This window comes from Trichoderma gamsii (genome assembly GCF_001481775.2).
Source record: "Trichoderma gamsii strain T6085 chromosome Unknown Scaffold_25.2, whole genome shotgun sequence".
NCBI classification, from domain to species: domain Eukaryota; kingdom Fungi; phylum Ascomycota; class Sordariomycetes; order Hypocreales; family Hypocreaceae; genus Trichoderma; species Trichoderma gamsii.
In genome coordinates, this window is record NW_020171362.1 from 133,024 (window position 1) to 150,350 (window position 17,327).

Consider the following 17,327-nt stretch of genomic DNA (forward strand, 5'->3'; position numbering starts at 1 on the left):
CCAAGGTGCCGCAGACAATTTGCTGGGGCCCTGCCGCATCTGGACGGCCACCCACGTCCAGTTCACTTTGCATAATGGCCTCGCAGCGCTTTAGCCGTAGGATGGCGTCTCACGGACTTGGTAGGGAATTTCCCCTCCAGCTGCAGCGTCATCTTGCATGCGATGCAGAATTGCCCGGGCCGCAGACGGAAAAGGGTCCTGAGTCTAAAACGCCGGGCAAGGCTGTCCTGGCATTGGCGCACGCGGAGTGGTAGCATTAGCTTGGAGTCTGGAGTCTTGAAACCTAGAGCCTCTTGCTGAGTCCACGCGTGTCGGTTATAAATAGATTACAACTTGGGGATACCGATAGGCAGTACGGAGTAGTAGTGCTACATGAGCACGCGACCAACAGATGCCTCTCTTGACAGGCGAATTAGAGGCACGGAGCAGTGATAAGACCCTATCACAACTGAATTGGTACTTGTAGGTAAGAGTGGCAAAATGCTGCTGAGACAGCTCCCATTTATCCCAAGCCTATCGTTGTTTATCGTCGCAAGAATCATCCTCAATCTACCTCGTACGGCTGTCGCTCTTTCGCTAGCTCTTTGTGATGCATAAATAAAAAACCAAAGTAAAAAATTCCTCGAAAATGCTCTCCTTATCTAGGCCCTGGTGATACTTTCCAAAGCGCTTCGTTTCATGCTCGTGTCTCTCCTATCACAAGGACTGCCTTCCTTCGTCAAATCTCCTTTTGTTTTCATTCGTTCTTTTTTTTTTACATTGGCTGGTGTGCAAACGCCGCCATTTAAGATGCATAGGCAAGAGTGTTGTCATGTCTAAGCCTTCCAACAACGCCGAGGCCAGTCTCGCCGCCAGCAACGCTGGGTCCAGTCGCATATATCTATACAGTATCTGTGTCAGCGCAAATTATACTAGACGAGCCCAGATTAGACTTGAATCATCATGTTAAAACTTACCTCGCCCTCAATCTTGTCATCCGTCGTTCTAAATACTCCCTTGTCCTTCAAACGGATCTCAATGCTCGTCGTCGGCGCACCAAAGTGGCCGTTGTCGCCCTCCTCGACTCTATAATCGAAATAGGCCGTCTGCGCAACAGCGCCCGCCACCCGAGCGCTTGTCAATGCGTAGACAACTCGAGCGCCAGTGAAGACACGCAGATCAGACAGAACCTTAGAGGAAAGATACGGGGTAAATCCCCCAACACGCTCTGCGGCGTACACGACACGTAGCTTGCTTGGGTCGGTACCCAAGGCCGGTTTCGCTCCAGCAGCGAATGCAGACAGCAGGTTGGAGCCGGGAAGCACACCCTCTTGCGTAAGAGCACGAGTGGAAAGAGCATGAGAGGCTTTAGCGAGAGGAGTGTTGAGCTTGGCAGAGGATTCTTGGTGAATTCTGAGCAAGCTATCGGGGCTGGCAACAATTACCGTCGGAGCGATGCCCTGAGTAGCCAGAACCAGATCTGGCGATCGTCCAGCAACCGAATTGAAAGCAACGGAAGAATTCTGGTAAAGCGCAGCCAAGGTAAGGACAAGGGTATGAATACCGGCCAAAGACTCAGCAGGAAGAAACAAATCAGACGGAGTCAATCTCTCCTTTACGGGGATACCGTGAATCTGAGAAGAGATACCAGCGACCAGGTTGGCTTGCGTAAAGCGCACCATTTCCTCCAGCGTTCCAGCCTTTGTCTGCCAGAAAGTCACGACATCCATGGGAACCTTTTCCAAATCCAGAGGAGGCAGCTCAGTGCTAGAGTCAGCGGGGGCATCCCGAATAATTTCTTGCCACGTGGCGACGTTGACGCTGCCTCCCATGCCCTCGGGGACCTCGTTCCAGTCGAGATGTGCGCTTCCCTCGTCCACAACCCAGATGAGCTGTCTCAGCGATGGGTAGGCCTTGGTAATATCATCAAGAGGGAAAGATCCGGGTGTAGTTACAACCGTATCAACGGCGGATCGTCTCATCATGGAGACAAGCTCTTCATTGGAGACGTCGAAGGGAATCAGAACGGTGGTCAGGTTTGGGTAGAAGCTGCAGGCCAGCAGAGTAACGAGAAATTCGATCGAGTTGGGTAGATAGATGGCAACTCTGATGCCGCCTTGCTCTGCAATGTGATGTCCAATGAGGTTGATCTGTCGGTTGATATCCTCTGCAAAAGAAACAGTCAGCCATCACCATCGTCACCTTGATCGCTTCGGGCATAGATTCCTACCTAGGCGATGCTCAATGACATTCTCCGATCCGAGCACAGTAAACAACTTTCCCTTCTTTCCTTGGTCGTTTCCAGTAGTCGCTTTGCGCCAGACATCTCGAAGGTCGCCGTTTCGACCCCTCGCCCATCGGGAAGCGCCAGGATCCTTGACATCCAGCCCACTGTTCAGCGGCATGCTGTGCGGAGCAGCCTGGTTTCGGTAGACGGCGCTCTCGCCTTCGTTGCGCACCGAAGAGGCGCCCGCCTGTCTCGCAAGCAGCAGCGGGTGCACATCAGGCTCGCGCGACGACGTGATGCGGTAAGTGACGAGGGCAATGAGCAGCGTCACCAGCGCGGTCGAGTAGCCATTCCACTGGCCCACAAAGCCAGTAAGGCCGGCGTCGATGCTCTCGAGGAGACCCATCTCGGCGCCGATGCTGTGTCGTTTCGAGAGCAGAAGGAGAGGAGCTTCAAACCAGAGCTTTGGGCTGTGTTTCTTTGCACTCCCCTCATACGAGTCGAGGCATGTAATGAGGAGGGGAGGGAGAAGCAGGAGAGGAAAGCGAGCAGCTGCGCACAATGGTGGGGTGGCAGAATGACAATGCGAGATGGCCCGGACAGTTGGCCACTAATACCCAAAATAAGCAGATGATGCCCGTGCTGCAATGTACATGTACGAAATACAGCGGCTTTACCACTGGTTTGTACCCAATCCCTCAACCCCTCAGAAGCCTAATCTGACCTGAGGTCTCCGGCTACTACTTCAGTGTAGAGAAGTAGGGGCTATGTTTTAGCAGACAAAGCTTCTGTGAAACTCCTTGTCTGGTAATGGACTAAAAAGCTCAATGTCGTTAATCTTGCTATAAAACCAGTAGCGCATTATCAGCCTCCTCTAATTCTCAGCCATAGGTTGCTCGTACCTCTACATGTACCCAGGCTTTGCGTCTTACCACGGCTTAGTTTCAACGCAAATGGCAGCTCTAAATCCTCCCGGCATCCAGAATCTTCCACAAGGGAGAATGTCTCTCTGCCGCAGTGCAGGCTGAGCGTTGGCAGGGTAGTATTTATGAATAACGCTCAGGCTGCAACGACTGTTTCTTTGCCTACATACCTATTGTTTGCAGGGACTTTTGGGACAAAAATATGTGAAGATGACCTCTTCCAGGGTAATGCAGTCCGATTATATAGAGATAAGAACCAAAGATTGCGGACATCTTGTATCGAATGTTATATCGGATTTTGTATCAGATTAAATCAATATATATATCATCATAGGCTGTATCTACACATAACTCTACCGAGTAGTATACCACACATGACATTGTCTGGTCTCCATGATTCAAGTCATACAGCATTCGTCAATCGCTGTTAAGCCCTGTTAAGACATCACAATCACGTCTACGCAGAGTGTGGAAAGTATCATCACATTCAATGGCACATTATATGTCGCAAAAACTTTTTTTTACGTTGGACTCCTCAGTCCGCTCTGGTAGTCTGTCTATCACGGGAACAATAAAAAGCCCGAGACCCTGTCCTTTCAAGGCTGCGTACTCGACACCCTTCCGGCCGAGTCGAAGCGTTCCATGTGCTTATGACGGTCAAAGAGCCGAGAGCCTTTGATCCATGCCCTCCCAAAAATCCATAACTAGCGTCGAGAGGCCCAGTTCTTTTGCTCTCGAATGAAATAGAGAAATCAACCTGTAGGCCTTCTGTACTCCCAGTCTATGCTCATAGCTCTCTCATCCGTCCCAAATCCGTGGAGACTGTCGAGCGTAAAATCCGACCAGAGAACCGAGTAAATCCACTTTTGTCTATGTATGCCACGGCGATAGCATGACCCTCTATCATGAAAAGCGAGAAAATGCCCTGCGGGGGGAGGAAACCCTCGTAGACGGCAGAAACATAAAAAATTGTGATGTCCTTCTAGATCTAGCAATTGTAGATCCCTCAACACCACGTTCTGCCAATGTCGTTAAAGTTCCTCTATTCTCGGTCTAAGGGTATCAAGTGAGGGAGGATGCTGAAATCAAAAAGAAATGCAATCTATCACATGCGTCGTGAAATGCCCCTGACCGATGCTGCCTTTTTTTTTCCAGTAAATTAAAAAAAAAAGAAAAAAAAGGCATTCTTCCGTCTTCGCAGGTCATGATGCCGCCGTGTCGTTGAAAACAAATGACGTAAATGCGTAAATATGAAAATAACCGATTCAATAAAAGCAGAAGAAGTGAAAGGAAAATAGGGATGACAAAGGAAAAAAAGTGAAAAATCAAGTGGCGCTAGAGTAGGAGCCACGTTGACGGGCACAATGATGTGCCCATTCTAGGCAGATGCCAGTGATAACGTTTACCACCAGGAAGACTGAGCTCCAGCACCGCCAGGGTTGCCGTAGCTGCCGCCACCACCACCGTAGCCACCGCTGAAGCCGCCGCCGCCACCACCACCGCCGCCGCCGCTGTAGTTGGAGCCTCCCTGAGCGCCGCCGTAGTTGCTGAAGCCTCCCTGAGGGCTGTTGCTGAAACCACCGCCAGAGCCGCCAAAGCCACCGCCGCCAAACTTACGGAAGTCACGGTTGGCGTTACCACGACCAGCACCGCCAGGGCGAGAGCGACCACCGCGGCCACCACCGCCAAAGGAAGACTCACGGGCAATAGCCTCAAGGAAGGGGGGAACCTCCTGGTTGGCCTCCTTAAGAAGGTCGATGAGCTCGCGGACAATACCACGGTTGCCACGGTTGAAAAAGGCGGTAGCGATACCAGTGTTTCCGGCACGACCGGTACGACCAATTCGGTGAACGTAGTCGTCCACATCAGTGGGTAGATCGTAGTTGACAACGTGAGTGACGTTGGGGATATCGAGACCACGGGCCGCGACGGCAGTAGCAACCAGGATGGGGCATCGTCCGTTACGGAAGAACTCAAGAGCGCGTTCACGCTCACGCTGGGTTCGGTCTCCGTGGATGGAAGTAGCGGGGAAGCTCTGGTTGATGAGGAAATCGGAAAGGGAGTCGGCCATGCGCTTGGTCTCGACGAAGATGAGGGTCAAGCCACCAGCGTGGGTGTGAAGAATGTCGAGTAGAACAGAGCGTTTGTCGATGTCCTCGACAAATTCGACCTTTTGGGTGATGTTCTCAGAGGTGGAACCAACACGGCCGACGGACAAGAAGACGTAGTCCTTGAGGAAATCCCTGGCAAGCATCTGGATGTCGCGGGGGAAGGTGGCTGAGAACATGAGGGTCTGGCGGTCGTTGACATTGGGCATATCCTCGCCCTCGACAATACGGCGAATCTGGGGCTCGAAACCCATGTCCAGCATACGATCGGCCTCATCGAGCACAAGATACTTAATGTTGCACAGGGAGATGCGGCCTCGCTCAATGAGATCTACCAGACGGCCGGGGGTGGCGACAAGAAGATCACATCCGCGCTCAATCTGGCGAAGCTGAGAGCCAATATCGGCACCACCGTAGACCACGCAAGGGCGGACCCAAGATCGGTAGGCGAACTTGCGAGACTCTTCGTAAATCTGAGAAACCAGTTCTCGAGTGGGGGCAAGAATAAGGGAGGTGGGGTAGGCCTTGCGCTGACGGCCAAACTGTCCAGCAGCGTTGGCGGGGACAGCGGAAGGGCCGTGGATGAAAGCCTGAGACAGGATGGGGAAGAGGAAACCACCAGTCTTGCCGGAACCAGTCTGGGCACAAGCCATGAGATCACGACCACCCATGACGATGGGGATGGAGTATTTCTGAACGGGGGTGGGGACCTTGTAGCGGGCCATCTCGATGTTGCGGCAGAGGTGCTCATCCAGAGGAGGAGTGGTGAACTGGTGGACGGGCTCGGGGACGTCACGACCAGAAGCTTCGACAGGGATATCGTCGTACTTCTCGAAGTTGATACCAGTGTGCTGCTTGGAAGGATCGTCGGCAGTACCAAAAAGCTCACGCTCGACACGGGGGTTTTGGGGGCCGGGAATGTGCTTTCCGTCCCGCCATTGTCCATCTCCAGAACCGCGAGCAGCGTGGCCACCACCGCCATGGCCGCCTTCATAACCACCTCCGCTACCACCGCCAGAGTAGCCTCCGCGACCGCCCCAGCTGCCACCACCACCACCGCGACGGTTGTTCTGAAAGTTGGGTGCTCCCGCATCACCGAAGTTGCCGCCCTGGCGACCGCCACTATAGCCGCCTTGTTGGCCACCGTTGCTGTTTAGAAAATGTCAGTCGTGATCTTGCGATTGTAGTAATGTTGGTGTGTTGTGTACTTACCCAGCCCAGGCGCTGTTGTTCAGGCCAGCAGCAGCAGCAGCAGCAGCGTTGCCACCGCCGCCACCACCACCACCGCCGCCACCGCGGCTTCGCATGTGAGGCGGAATGTAGGATCGAGCCCCGGGAGCAGACTGAGGGCCGTCAGCACCAAGGTTGAGGCCGTTCATGTTGAGTTGGTCCGCCATGATGAAAAGTCGTCAAGTTTCCGATGAAGAGCGACTTGAATCGTAGGGGAAAAAATGAGCTTTTGAGGCGCGAGGGAAATGATCGAACTCGGTCGATCAAAAGTAAATCACCCTCTGGAATAAATGAGAGTGAAAGTAGCGAAGCCTGTCCGCAAAAGATAGACAGCAAACACGAAGAGAAAGAAACGGGAAGAACTTGAGTTCCCAAGCGATTTTTTTCTTTTCTCCGACTCGTATTAAAATTGGGCACGCGTTCAACAACTTGTGCTTTCGCTTTCCGTCGAAGAACACGCAGAATCTTCAAAGGAAAGACCAAGGAAAGACGAAAATGCCTGATGAGATGCAAGGATGAGGAAAAAAAGAGAGGGGGATGGAGATGAGAGAGGTTGTGTGTCAAGAGGGTTGAGTTTGTGGGAAAGAAGAGAATAAAAAGGGACGGCGAGCCTCGAGGCGAAGGCGAGAAAAAAATTGGTCCCAAGCCGGACAGAAAAAGGCTAGTGCCCGAGGGGGTCAGAGATTTCTTAGGATGGAAGCCACGAAGCGTGTACCCTCCAAGTAGACGCCTCACGTGGATGCGCACAGCTGGGCCGTTCGTCGCGCACTTGGGCACTGAGAGGGTACCTGATGGAGACCTTGGCCCTCCCTTGCTGCGTTTTCCGTGGCGTTGTGGCTTGTGACGTTTGCTGAGCAGACCGATTCTTTTCTTCTCCCTACTGACTGACAGCTGAGAGATTCTCAGCGCTTCTATCCAAATCGCCACTACGGGGTGAATAGCGTTTCGGAGTCAGCGAGGCTGGCAGCCCATTCGGCGAGCGGCCCGCGGGGGTTTCTCGCTGAGACTGCGAAAATTCGAAGATACAGTGCTCTTTGTGAGGTCCTAAATCACTCGTACCGCCTACCTACTGCCACTGTAGGTACTACTACTAATCCCACGCAAAATTGGTTGATGGTTTTGGGACCCTGTGGCGTTACAACCCTTATCATGATGCCTGACATGTGCTGTCCAGGCACTATTGGCGAAACACGTCAAGTGCCAGCACTAAGCCCCAGCAATCGACTCTTGCCTAGGACTGCCTGGGATGCGACCTTGTCAGGGCCCTACACCGATAGATGCTGCTGCACAGCTGGTGCGAATACCGCCTCGCCCTCCTGCAGGAGTGGGACATGACGCACCCGTGGATGAGTGCAGAGAGAGGCGCGTAGCCGCAAAAAGGAATTTGTCAGTCCGTTTAACCATTCAGACTTTCTGGAGCCATTTTATTATAAAACGAAGCAGCGTTACTGCTATAGTAGTATTACATAGAGTACATGTATACATAGCGACACCTTGGTGGCTTCTGCCTTCTCCATCTCGTGCTTTGGCGGGGTACAAACAAGTGGCATTGCAGCAGCAAGGTGCCACTGTGCCTGCAATATCTGACTCCCCGCCGATTCCAAGGCCTGGGCTCTGTTCAAAGTGGGGGTGTTTTTTCTCCTCGCTTACTCCGTCCGGAGTATTACCTTAAGCCTAACCACCCCGTCTTACCCCCGATATTCCAGATCTCGGCCGGCTCCTGTGATGTAATTCATGGCAATTTGGCTCCGTAAGGTTTTTGACAGAATCTTAATAGCACTTCCGGGCATTAGGTGGATTTGCTCGGCAACGACTTTACGTAGATTGGAAAATTCCTTGCGCACATTGGAAGATGCCTGAGGTTCTCCTGACATTCACACGTGCTCTCTACTCTCAACGACGGAGGATTCAAAGTTTGACCAGGGGTCCTGGCCAGGTAGTATCTACAATTCAACACCATGAGTTACGATCACCTGCCTGTATTTGACAATTCATGTTATATGTAATTATGTGCTTGCCAGATAAGTACCTACCTTATTACCCATCTACAGAGTATCAGGTACTGCTACCTATATGGCTGTTTGTTGGTGTAAAGTACTCCAGACAGAGCCGGACATAAAAATTCCAAAAAAGAGACATTTGCCTTTTCCAAGCTGGCCTGTCGAATCCTCTAATCCACTACAGCAAGGCAGATCCCCGGCCAATGATTTCATCATACAGAAAGCCATAAGCATATGCTATAGAAACATGGGTAGATATCTAGCCGTTTACGTATAACCGTTTACGTAGATACGCTGCTACTCGCCGCAGGGCAGGCAATCCATGGAAGTGCTCGGGCGCGGTTAGAAAGCTAAATTGCTACAAACGGTAAGGCATACTTTAACTCGGTGGAATAGCAACATCAATGAGGCATATTCGTAAGCCGAAAAGCCCTTTATTGGATAGTCATCTCCCTCCTCTCAGTTCCGTAGCCTCCATCGCTTGATACTCCCAAAGCACTGCCTAGTCGCTCATCGAAACTTGCTGAACACTGCACCGGAAAGAAACGGCAGCTGTATATTAATTACCAAGCTTAGGCCAGTCTACCTAGCCATATACACCAGTCCTTTCTCTAGCAACCCGCTCTTGACTTATGCGCTTTTCACAATGCGGTCATCATCAAACTCTATATCGACAATTCCGTCCGCCTTGATGGCCTTGACTGTCATTCCCTTGAAGTCAATCGGTAACCGGCGTTTCAGCTCGTCTATGCACATCGTCATGAGCTTGATTCCCTGTCCGAGTGTGATATCTGGGTGGTGATGCTTATCTAAGAGCGACAAGCAGTAGTATCTATGCAGAGTAGCCACTTTGTCAGCAAACATGTAAGAAAGGGAGAGAGTTTCCCATCATGCTAATATATTTTCAGAGAAAATTCGGAGTTCCAAGGTTCACGTACTGGGCATAGCCGTGGGCTGCATAAGGTACCTCCGCCAGCGCCGCTAGGTAGTCTAGCCAGTATAGGGAGGGCTTTCCGGTGATGGGATCAACGCCTCCCATCAATAGGTTTACGTTGTATGGGTTTCGGGATCGGAGACTGGTGGCAAGTTCGCCTCGGACGAAGTGTGCTAGACCAGAGGGTGACAGCTCGGTCTCGTTGCGCATCGAGTAGAGTTGGGCATTTCGTTGGATGTATTCGGCAAATTGTACTGCACCGTCGTCAAAATCCTGAGCTCTGAGCAGTGTTTCAAACGCCAAGGGCCTAACCTGTATCACCAGCTTCTCCGGAGAATGCCAGTAGGGTGTGCTTGTTCAGCACTCTTGTCTTGTCGTCGGATGCCTTGAGGATGGTGGCTCCTCTCATGACAGCTTTGGAAGCGCCGATGAGAGTAAAGTCCTTTCCTGTAATTCCCAGAAGAACCTCCCTGGAGCCAGTGGCATTAGCTTTACGAAGCAACGGTACAAGGAGTAGAAGAGGCGCATCCGCATGCACTCACATGGTGATTGTGTGTTGCGGGTATGATTGGTATGTTGCTGCTCGAGAGCTGTAGAGACGTCCTCTCAACCCACCACAGCTACCTCATCCCGCTAGGCTGTAGCGCTGCGCGTCAACGAACCGCCCACCTGCCGTTTTGCCCACGCCAGGCCTGACCGCCCTGGGCCGGAAGCACTATAACCCGGATCTGCGCCGTGATTCGCTGCAGTGCCGCATAGTGGGGTCGAAAAAGTTCGGTGGGTCGCCTATCTCGAACTTTTTTTTTTCCTTAGTACGGATGTAAATGCGAGAAAGTCGACTGCACATAGTGGGATAGTACATGGCAATTGGCGAGGAGGATTGAAGCCACAATGTCGTCGTTTTTCACAGTTCCTGGAAAGAGGAAGCGACCTTCGGCACCGGAAGCGCCCAAGAAGAAATTTGCCGCCTCAAAATCCTCTGCCAAAACCTCTGCGAAATCTGCGAAGCCGTCTGCGAAGCAGCAGCAGGCCGCCCCGAGTAAGAAGCGAGTCGAGCGTGACGACGAGTCGATTTCCGGCAGCGACTCTGAAGATGAAGAAAGCTACAATGGCGCCTCTGTCGCGAGCAACGACGAAGGCGACAGCGACTCTGACATTGGAGGCGAGACCGCCGCCGAGCAGCGACTGCGACTGGCCGAGCGCTACCTCGACAATGTCAAGGAGCACGTGGATGAGATTGGATTCGACGCCGCAGAGATTGACCGAGACCTGATCGCCGAGAGGCTGCAGGAAGATGTGGCTGAATCAAAAGGAAAAGTCTACCGCGAATTGGCTGCCGAATTGGCCTTTGACAAGGCCAGCCAGACGTTTTTCAGATCAAACACAAACTCTGTCACATCCATTGCCGCCTGCGCACCATACGTCTACACCACCACCAAAGACCTCTACCTCCACAAGTGGAGGATACAAGACCTCCCTCAGCACCAGTACCCGCAGACGACAAAACGGAAACCGAAGAAGCCCCCGGCGCCACCTAAAAAGCGACCGGAGCTGGAGCTGTGGATCAAGGGAAATGCGCACAAGAAAGAAGACAGGGATTACAAGAGACACACGAAGAATATCTTGGCGGTTGCCGCTTCTTCTGATGGCAAATACGTCGTCACCGGAGGCCAGGATAAGAAGATTATCGTCCACGATGCTGAGACCCTGAAACCGATCAAAGTCTTTACACACCACCGTGACGCTGTAACGGGACTTGCCTTCCGGAGAGGCACGAACCAGCTCTACTCCTGCTCCAAGGACCGAACAGTCAAGGTCTGGAGCTTGGACGAGCTGGCCTACATCGAGACCTTGTTCGGTCACCAAGACGAGGTCATCGACATCGACGCTCTCGCTCAGGAGCGATGCGTCAGTGTCGGTGCCCGCGACAAAACCGCCCGCCTATGGAAGGTCGCAGAAGAAACCCAGCTCGTCTTCCGTGGCGGCGCGGTAGACAAAAAGCCCCAGCCCGGTATCAATCCGCGATCGCTCCTCCACGAGGGCAGCATGGACCGCATCGCCATGATCGACGACGAGCTCTTCGTCACCGGCAGCGACAACGGCAGTCTCTCCCTCTGGAACGTGACGAAGAAGAAGCCCGTCTACATCCAGCCCCTCGCCCACGGCCTCGACCCGCCGCTGGAGCCAGAAGCGGCCTCGGCTGAAGTGAACCCAGATCGCAAGGTCGTTCCCGCGCCCACCCCTCGCTGGATCACAGCCCTGAAAGTCATCCCCTATTCCGACGTCATCATCAGCGGCAGCTGGGATGGCCACGTGCGGATATGGCAGCTGTCCGAAGACAAGAAGAAGATTGATCTCGTCGCCACCCTCGGCGGCTCTTCAGATGAACAGACCAACGGCGCATCGGACGACAGCGAAGACAAGCCTCACTACCGACCCATAGAAGGTGTCATCAACGACATCGCCATCTTCGAGCGTGGCGACCGCGGCGAAGAAGGCGTCTGTATCGTCGCCGCCGTGGCTAAAGACCACCGCCTGGGCAGATGGAGCGTGAGCAAAGTAAAAGGAGTAAGAAACGGTGGCGTGGTATTTGAAATTCCCAAAACCCCAAGAGCATCAACCAATGGCGTACATGATTCATCAGAAGGAGAAGGAGAAGAAAACGAAGGAGGCGATGATTAAAAAAGTGAAAAGAAGCATGGGCAACAGTCTAGAGGTTTACATATAATAGCAAAGTCGGATCGTTTGTACACAGCATTGGTTCTTGTATATAATACACATCTTGAAGAGCACATAATATGCATGCATACACACTGGTGAATATCGTGGGTCATATTTACAAAGTCAACTATCTTCATTTCGTTTATAAGTATATCACTAGCATAACATGATAGTACCGGCCATGTATTGTATCTACTAAATCCACCATCTATCAAGCCACGCGAGAGATGTTGAATAAATCAACGAACCGAAATCCCCCTTGAAATTCGGGAAAAGTTGCATCCCTACAAAACCGTAAAAAAAACAGAATGCGACGCCATTTGCTATGCCCGACTGTATTTCTCCCTAAAACCACAACGTGCGTTTGGTACGGACCAAAGGAAAAAAAAAAAAAACAAACCAACAAACAAAGCAGGCAAAAAAGCTTGCCTATAACTCCGCTTCGTTCGCGATGCATGTACTTCTCGCAATGAAATTCTGGATTACTGAAAACAACTCAAAAGGGAAAAAGAGAAAGACGATTTAGACGTATGTACTAGGATATTGCCGCCGACCTGTCAATGCCCTCGTATCTTGGCCCTCTTCGGGTATCATTAGATTTGACGTCTTTTCGCGCTTTTAACCGTGCTAAAGTGCTGGTGAAGGGTTTAGTCTGTTGGTCATGCCTATGGGACGACGTTGATCGACTCCTTGTCTCTCCAACCAGCTCCACAGATGACTGTCGGTTGCGACTCGTCTCTTTTGGTTTTGACGTGGCCTCGTTATTCTCAGATGAAGCGCTCGATTGCTGCATTATAAATTGGACTGAGTCATCTTCATCATCGTCCAGAATAGATTCTTCAAACTGGCTTTTATCGCTCTTGTTGACGGCTTTCAACTCCACGACCAGTTTACCGTAGTAACCATTGCGTTTGGAGGCTAAAGAAGAATCGCTGGGGGGGATTTTGCCCTTTGGGTTTGGGATATTGGAGGTGACACTTTCCCCCTCTGATAAGCAGCCAATGAGTTGTGGCTCTTCGGGCGCTTTGGAGGAAGCGATAGGAGGAATTTTGCCCTTCGTGATGGTAGGGCTGGCGCCTGACGCATCTGATAAGCAGCTGATAAACTGGGGCTCTGAGAGCGCTTTGAACCTCTGCTCATCTTCATGCAACGTCTCGCCGTTCAAGTTACTGTCTTTTAAGGTATCAGCCTCTTGTATAGATTTTGATGAAGAGGGCTCAGTCCCTGACATTGGTTTCCTCTCCGGCGACTCGCTGGGGAAAGAACCGGGCAATTTCAGTGGTGGAGAAGGAGATGCTACCGGCTTAGGCGGCGAGGAAATTTGCGAGCTGGATTCGGCCATTGCCTTTCTCTTCGCTTTGAGGAGCTTCTTCTCCTCTCGCTGCTGCAGGTGTCGTTTGTGCTGTTCATCTTGAAGTTTGAATAGCAGCTCTCTCATCTGATTTCGCAGGTCAGATGGACGAATGTTCCAGCCGAGCTCTTCTTTTGAGAAGAGCTTGCGAGCTGCCTCGTCAGGGTTTATCAAGAACTCTTCCATATATCCTAGCACAAAAACTCCGCAATCGCAAAAGTTGTTCTGTTCTGGAATACCCCTGGCTGTCATGCCGGTGGGAATAGTTTGCAAGGTAATGCCCTTCTTCGCCTTCGCTTCCTCAACGAGATATTCTTTCAACGCCTTGATTGTTGGAGCGTGCGGGCTTCCAAGAGAATCAAGAGTGATAATTCTGGGTTGCGTAGGGTCGAATTTAGACGGGGTAGACCCTGCAAATTTCCGCTTTCTAGGGGGTGAGGACGGTGTGGAAGGTGTGGCTGTACGATGAGGTGGAACGAAGCCATCAGCGTCTTTTTGTGCCGCTGCCTCCACGTCTTCTAATGAGATATCAGTCAAATCTCTTTCGACTGTTGCCAATCTTGGAGACTCGGACGCATCTATCATTTCCATCGCATTATCGACTGAGCCATCCGAAGATTTTGGGTCTTTTTCTTCAGGAGAAGGGGCCCGAACTGCGTTAGGAAGATTGCAAATTATGGCCAGATACCAGTGAGTATGCTCATTGACAGGCACGAAGATGTAATCATAAGAGAGCAAATCTACTCTGGCTGTCCAAGCTTTGACACCGTCGTAGTTTATCTTGCCTTTTGTAGACTTCAGCTTCTCGAAGAAGAAGGTACTAAAGAAGTAGACTTTGTGTAGTAATTCGGGCCTTTCTTTCTCCAGTCTAAATTGAAGGTGGCGAATATGAAAGTTGATGAGATTGTCGTTTAGAAATTCACTCTCGTTCAACCTCGGAATGTCAATTTTATCCACCGTCGCTCTGTTTTTGCCGGTTTCAGGGAATATCAGCGGCGCTAGCCATGATTTTTCCCAGTTCGGATGTGATTTTGACCAAGCATCAGGAGATGGCAGACGGGGGCGCGTAGCCGGAGCAGATGATCTCGTGGATCGTCGTTGGTCGAGACCGACATTTTCTTCTAGTCGACGGAGAGGTTTAGAAGTCTCTGCATCTTGAGCTGACTGTAATAGGATATCCTTTAGTCTTCCACCTGATGATGGACGTCGATCCAGACTAGAAGATCTTGGTATGATAACCTTTTCGTTCTCGTCTGTAGAAAAGAGCTGGCTTATTTTCTTACAGTCCTCGTTAGAGGCTATGTTAGAAGATGCTGTGTTAGAAGAGGTTGTGTTAGAAGATATCCAAGTCTTCGTTTCATCAAAGGCCTTCTCAGCCTTCTTTTCTAGATCTTCGCTGGAGATATATGTTAGCCTCTTGATCGCCTCATTAAAGCATCTAATACATACATGTGCCTCCGGTCAACTTTTACAGATCTCAAAAGTTCACAGAAATTCTTAGTTTTGTTAATACTTTCGAATTCCAGATAAAGCTTCGGACCGGCATCCTTCTTGTTCGAACGCATTATATACCCATAGCGGCTTGACGGTTCAGAATATCCGAAAAAAGAAACTTGATCCAGATCGATGCCTAGCCAAGAATGCTCTTTTGCGACGCTGCCATTCTCAAATATGGCTTCAAGCCTTCTGCCATCCTTGTCTTCTCGGCGCAAAAACACTATATCGGTATTGTCACCGCGCTCGTAGACATGTTTCCCACAAACCGCTCTGATTATGGCTATGTCGTCAGATCGTGCCTGTCGTTGCGATGAAGTCTTGAAAACCGTAGGGTGGATATCTCCTCGCATTGTAGATTTTTTCTGGTGGCTCAAATGAGCGGGAGTTCTTGATGCCGTGTTTTTGCTGTCATTCGATTCCGTGTACTTTGCAAAATCGGCCTGGAGTTCGTCTTCCGAGACGTCAATAGACTCTTTGACTGTCGAAGGCTTTTGGCGCTTAATCTGGGGGCGACTGTTGTCTGCAAGGTGATACGGCCGATCTCTTTTGAAGAATCGAGAGGTGACAAAGCCTGCATTTGTTACCGTAGATGGTCGTTGTTCGGATGCAAGGACATCCGGGCTGTCTATATCCGTAGGTAATCGATTTCGGTTCGGAGATTGAGGATCGAGAGCTTGGTACCCGTCGAGTTTGGTGCCAACAGTATCGCTCTGCGTTTGGTGAACCGAGTTCGATAAAATCTGGCTTCGCCTTCGGGGCCTCCCTTTATTCTTTCCTCTGATAGGCGGTAAGTGGCGATATTCGTCCAAGCCTCCTAAAGCGCCTAGGCTTGTGTTTCCTGCGCTTGAAGTACTTCTAATGTCATATATATCGTCGTGCAAGCCCTCCACGTGTGTTTCTTGAATATCGCTACTCTTCGATGGCTTAGGTCTGGGGAAATATGGGCTCGCTGTCGTGTCGTGCGTTCGGACGATATCCTTCTTCTGGCGTTTGCTTGCTGGGGCATCTGCATCGTTGAGAGAGTCGTGTCGTCTCCCGCTGAGCGTATCGACTGGCCTGGTCGCTCTATTGATTTGTTTCTATTCGCACGTTTGTCAGTAGTCCGACCAGCGTGATCAACTGGTAGCATCACTCACCAGCCGTTCTGGAACCATGGTAGTGCTGCGTTTTGGTTCCCTAGACTAGATTAGTAACTGGGCGAGGTTCAAAAAAAAAAAAAAAAAGAGATTGCCGGATGAGCATCGAATCTTACACATAATCCGGGAACGAGTGCGCATTGGAGTGATAGCGAGCAAATGGGCTTTTGCAGGTCAGCGCTGGGTCCCAGCTTGAACGAGATGCGGCAGCATAGAATTATAAGAGTGACGACATACTCCCATCGGGTTTTTGTCGCCTTGCTGCTTTCTCGAGATGGCTTCGGATCGCTGTCCGTTTCCGCGTGACCGACAGGGAATTTTTCTTCAGCAGCCTCGATAGGGCTTCGACTAGCGATGCGCGGCGCCGATTTGGGTAGCCTAGTCCGGCTCAGCAAATGCCTGGGGGATCGTATCGTGCAGAAGCGCAAAAGGGAGAGGCGGCGGGCTTACTTTGAGGCCCCGAGAGCTACAGGCTCTTGTTGCACATGTTCACGGACGTTTGGCGATGATGATGTTGGAGGTCGGGTCTGGGTATTCCAGGTATCATTAGTGGAGGCGCTCGATAAGGGAAACTTGGCCCGTGGCCAACGCAAAGCAAAAGTTCATAGCGGGCACAGCGGCCCATGGCGCCAACGAGGCGTGGTGAGCTGGCGCAGTTTAGTGGCTAAAGGCCGCTGCGTCACAGCGCGTTCGGGCCCACGCGCGCCTCGTTCGGGCCTCCACAGGGCATGCAGACTACCTAGAGGTAGGTAATCTCCAGGCGACAATCAAGGCGATGGCGTCAAGGCAGCCATTGGGATGGATGAAGCGGTCGCGCACTTTATGAGGAGCTGTTGCTGGGAAACAGTATTATTGCACGCTCTCTCTTTAACTTGCCTCTGGATCTGCAGTACCGCCTAGGCCGCTTGGGGTCACGCTGGGCGATATGTCGTCGTCGCGGCGAGACATGGCGTCGTCGACTGTTGTGGTCGTCGCATTGTTCACGCAGGCGCTCTGAGGGTGCTATTGATGTAAGCAACAGGGCGCTGGGCGTCTATCGCATTGGAGCGACTCGAGCCGGATGCGTTCGAAGCCTAATAATACCAGCCCACAGAGAGGGCTCTCGGTATCCTGACTCGGTGGAAGGGAGACGAGGGAAGCGGGGAGGCGAGGGCGGTATGTAAGAAGCAATTGCACCGATCGCCGCCGGAGAGAGACGACAAGGGCTACCTCAGAGCGACG

General features: G+C 51.6%; 5 protein-coding genes across 5 annotated transcripts; 1 reads left to right on the forward strand and 4 right to left on the reverse strand.

Moving 5' to 3' along the window:
• Positions 1–784: 784 nt before the first annotated feature.
• TGAM01_v207026 (hypothetical protein) lies at positions 785–2,612 on the reverse strand (the record flags this gene model as incomplete). The annotated part of the gene is made up of 3 exons (XM_018804224.1): positions 785–880; positions 957–2,146; positions 2,210–2,612. The coding sequence occupies 3 exons, from the start codon at positions 2,610–2,612 to the stop codon at positions 785–787; spliced, it is 1,689 nt and encodes a 562-aa protein (XP_018662653.1).
• Positions 2,613–4,531: 1,919 nt separating this feature from the next.
• Positions 4,532–6,634, reverse strand: TGAM01_v207027 (ATP-dependent RNA helicase DED1; the record flags this gene model as incomplete). The annotated part of the gene is made up of 2 exons (XM_018804223.2): positions 4,532–6,386; positions 6,450–6,634. 2 exons carry the CDS (start codon positions 6,632–6,634, stop codon positions 4,532–4,534), a joined length of 2,040 nt encoding a protein of 679 aa, XP_018662652.2.
• Positions 6,635–9,097: 2,463 nt separating this feature from the next.
• TGAM01_v207028 (proteasome subunit beta type-2) lies at positions 9,098–10,030 on the reverse strand (the record flags this gene model as incomplete). Its single annotated transcript, XM_024550002.1, has 4 exons — positions 9,098–9,299; positions 9,406–9,655; positions 9,714–9,871; positions 10,026–10,030. The coding sequence occupies 4 exons, from the start codon at positions 10,028–10,030 to the stop codon at positions 9,098–9,100; spliced, it is 615 nt and encodes a 204-aa protein (XP_024405238.1).
• Positions 10,031–10,292: 262 nt separating this feature from the next.
• Positions 10,293–12,083, forward strand: TGAM01_v207030 (hypothetical protein; the record flags this gene model as incomplete). The annotated part of the gene is made up of 1 exon (XM_018804221.2): positions 10,293–12,083. The coding sequence occupies one exon, from the start codon at positions 10,293–10,295 to the stop codon at positions 12,081–12,083; it is 1,791 nt and encodes a 596-aa protein (XP_018662650.2).
• A 574-nt stretch (positions 12,084–12,657) lies between these two features.
• TGAM01_v207029 (hypothetical protein) lies at positions 12,658–17,054 on the reverse strand (the record flags this gene model as incomplete). The annotated part of the gene is made up of 8 exons (XM_024550003.1): positions 12,658–14,869; positions 14,923–16,049; positions 16,107–16,146; positions 16,223–16,297; positions 16,344–16,505; positions 16,557–16,633; positions 16,680–16,753; positions 16,979–17,054. 8 exons carry the CDS (start codon positions 17,052–17,054, stop codon positions 12,658–12,660), a joined length of 3,843 nt encoding a protein of 1,280 aa, XP_024405239.1.
• Positions 17,055–17,327: the final 273 nt, after the last annotated feature.